This window comes from Sinocyclocheilus anshuiensis, unplaced genomic scaffold (assembly GCF_001515605.1).
Source record: "Sinocyclocheilus anshuiensis isolate Anshui unplaced genomic scaffold, SAMN03320099.WGS_v1.1 scaffold337, whole genome shotgun sequence".
Classification (NCBI taxonomy): Eukaryota; Metazoa; Chordata; class Actinopteri; order Cypriniformes; family Cyprinidae; genus Sinocyclocheilus; species Sinocyclocheilus anshuiensis.
Window position 1 is genome coordinate 1,871,781 of NW_015537968.1, and position 2,752 is coordinate 1,874,532.

At 35.4% G+C, this 2,752-nt stretch overlaps 1 protein-coding gene across 2 annotated transcripts in view; it reads right to left on the bottom strand.

The window, feature by feature from the left end:
- Window positions 1-2,752, bottom strand: part of LOC107668972 (wiskott-Aldrich syndrome protein family member 3-like) — a 42,803-nt gene that overhangs the window by 17,758 nt on the left and 22,293 nt on the right. Inside the window, exon 2 of one of the 2 annotated variants that reach the window (XM_016461063.1) lies at window positions 1,318-1,459. In XM_016461063.1, coding sequence (XP_016316549.1) covers window positions 1,318-1,450 — 133 coding nt within the window. In that variant the 5' untranslated portion in view covers window positions 1,451-1,459. Of the gene's footprint in view, window positions 1-1,317; window positions 1,463-2,752 lie in introns of both variants that reach the window. The other variant, XM_016461056.1, reaches the window with a different exon arrangement.

Here is a 2,752-nt window from a genome sequence, read left to right on the forward strand (position 1 = left end):
AACTAGCGGTTTCTCCAGTAATGGCTGTAATCAAAGCAGCTCCGCTCATGAATGCTTCTTTATCAGATAAAATAAAAATGTCATCGAAACTTTTCTGAAGACAGTCGGTTCCCTTCAGAGATACATTCATATAAAACACCCGCGCCGCGTTTTAATTTTGAAACGTGCAGTGCTCATGTTTATTCAACGAAGTCAAACGCCACAAATAAATTAATGTATGGGAAACACTGGTAATGTATATAGAAATATCGGAAATGTGTTTAAAAATCATATCACCGTTATTGAAAAAAATTATATCGCGATACATATTGATATTGAATTATTGTCCAGCCCTACTCCAGAGTGAGGAAAAGGGCTAAGAAAATCACTTTGGACCCCACACACTCAGCCCATTCTCTCTTTCAAATGTTGCACTCTAGTCTCTTTCAGATGGAGCAGCGTTTACTACACAGAGCCGTAGTTCACTGACAAGCTACGAAAATCGCATTCATAATCACAGACGATTTAATCGTGAGATTACGAAATCGAAGAAATCATTCTGCGATTATAAAAGCTGTTTGCGTAGCTTGTCAGTGAACTACGGCTCTGTGTAGTAAATGCTGCTCCATCTGAAAGCATGTGAAAATACCACATTTAATAACATGTTTTTACTCCAAACTCACTTCATAAAGTCAGTCGTGAGCTTGAAATACATCCTTCTGTGAGATGATGTGGCTTCTTTCACAGAATAAGGCACGCAACATATTTCATAGTATTCTAAGCAGTGATAAAGGCTATGTCGATTAGCATTGCATTATTTCATACTTTATTATAATAAAAATGATAATAAGACGAACTCAGATAAACCATATATTGTCATAGTCGTGTGTTTATTAGTCATGTTGAATTAACGAAAGCAGTTAAATCTTCTGTTTATTCAGCAACCGCTATAGGCATTTCCTGGGTTTCTTCTGCAAGGCGTATTTGAAGTTTCAGCGCGAGAGCGCGCTCTGGCCTTCTGATGGAGATTTACTGCTGATAACAGAACCGTGCTTCACTGAAAGATACGCATGACAATCGCTGCTTCTGCCTAATCGCGATTTATCGCCTTTGCGATTTAATTTCAATTAATTGTGCAGCCCTAATACTTGGCAATAAAGCTCTTTCTGACTAATTATGGCCCAATTATTTTAACTATATTTTTACAGTGTCTACACTAAATATATAAAAAAATAAATAAATAAAAACACCCTATGAATTGAATACTGCCAAAAGGATGAATAATGATTTTTTTTTTATATTGGAGAGAAAAAGAGAGAAAAGCAGGATGCCACTCACTCAGGCTGCCCAGTTGTTTGATGATGGCCGCCAGGGTGCTGTTGGTGACACACTCCAGCTCACTGGGCACTCCATCAGGCAGAGCTCCTCGACACAAATGCTTGGGCTCGATACTCCTCTTCACCAGCGGCATGACTGACTACTGCTGAGAGAGAGAAACAGGGAGACCCGTTAAGACACAAATCAACCAGCTAATGAACTCAAATCAACACCAAATAAGGAGGTATATTTCTAGAGTTAAAAAATAAACTTTCATTTAAACTGAGAAAATACAGAGAGACACATACAGTTAGGAGAAAAATATTTAGTTTTTTAAATGTGTCATTGTTTGTAAAAGTATATGAGAATTTCCTGAACTTACTTAAAATTTAGGTTTTACAATACATTTAGGCCTATTAGGTTTTTAATTGTTGAAAAATGAATAACTAAAAAACAGCTATAAAATAAACAAATTTAAACTGAGAATCCTCACAGTAGGGGTGTGCGATATTGACAAAAAATTATATCTCGATATTTTATGGGATTTTATCGATAACGATAATTAGACGATATTTTGCTGAGTGTGTTATTGTGCTGGTACCTTAAGTACGATATTATCGCAGACGATATATATCGCACACCCCTACCTCACAGCCAATATAAAAATATGACATTTAAGAGAAAAATATATTTTCACACATTTTTTAAATATGGTTTTTAAATTCACAATACATGTATATTTTATTTAGATTTCATCTTTTTAAACGTATAAGATAATTTCCTTGATTCACTTATAACCATAAATATAGATATACAGTATTATATAACTATATTTTTCACTTTTTATAAATTGATTGTTTTTAATTGTTGAAAATTAATAACTATAATATACTATAATCTTTAACTCCATCAAAGCTTTCTCTACCATTCATACACACACACTGAAATAACAAACAAACAAAAACAATGGCATATATTGCAAAACGTGATTTGCTTGATGCTCCCAAGACTCCAAAAGTCATTTAAAGAGCAGGTCATATGTTTTTTTTAAAGTGTCCTAACTAAATCAGCATAATATCATCTAAAAAACATTGCAAGAATTAGATGTTTTGTTTCCAGTCAAGACTTGGAGAAACTTGTTCATGTCTTTATCACCAGCAGGGTGGACTATTGTAATGGTCTCCTCACCGGTCTTCCCAAGAAGACCATTATTGCAGCTCATCTAGAACGCTGCTGCCAGAATTCTGACTAGAACCAGAAAATCTGAGCATATCACACCAGTCCTCAGGTCCTTACACTGGCTTCCAGTTAAACAAAAAAAACAAAAAAAAGTGCATGTGATATTAACAGAAGAACTACGCCAATTCCAAACAATCACTAAGCGACAGGTGCTAGGAAACGCTGTTTTGTACTCATTTATTGACGAGTCGGCTGCGGTGCGGCCAACTGAATGCGC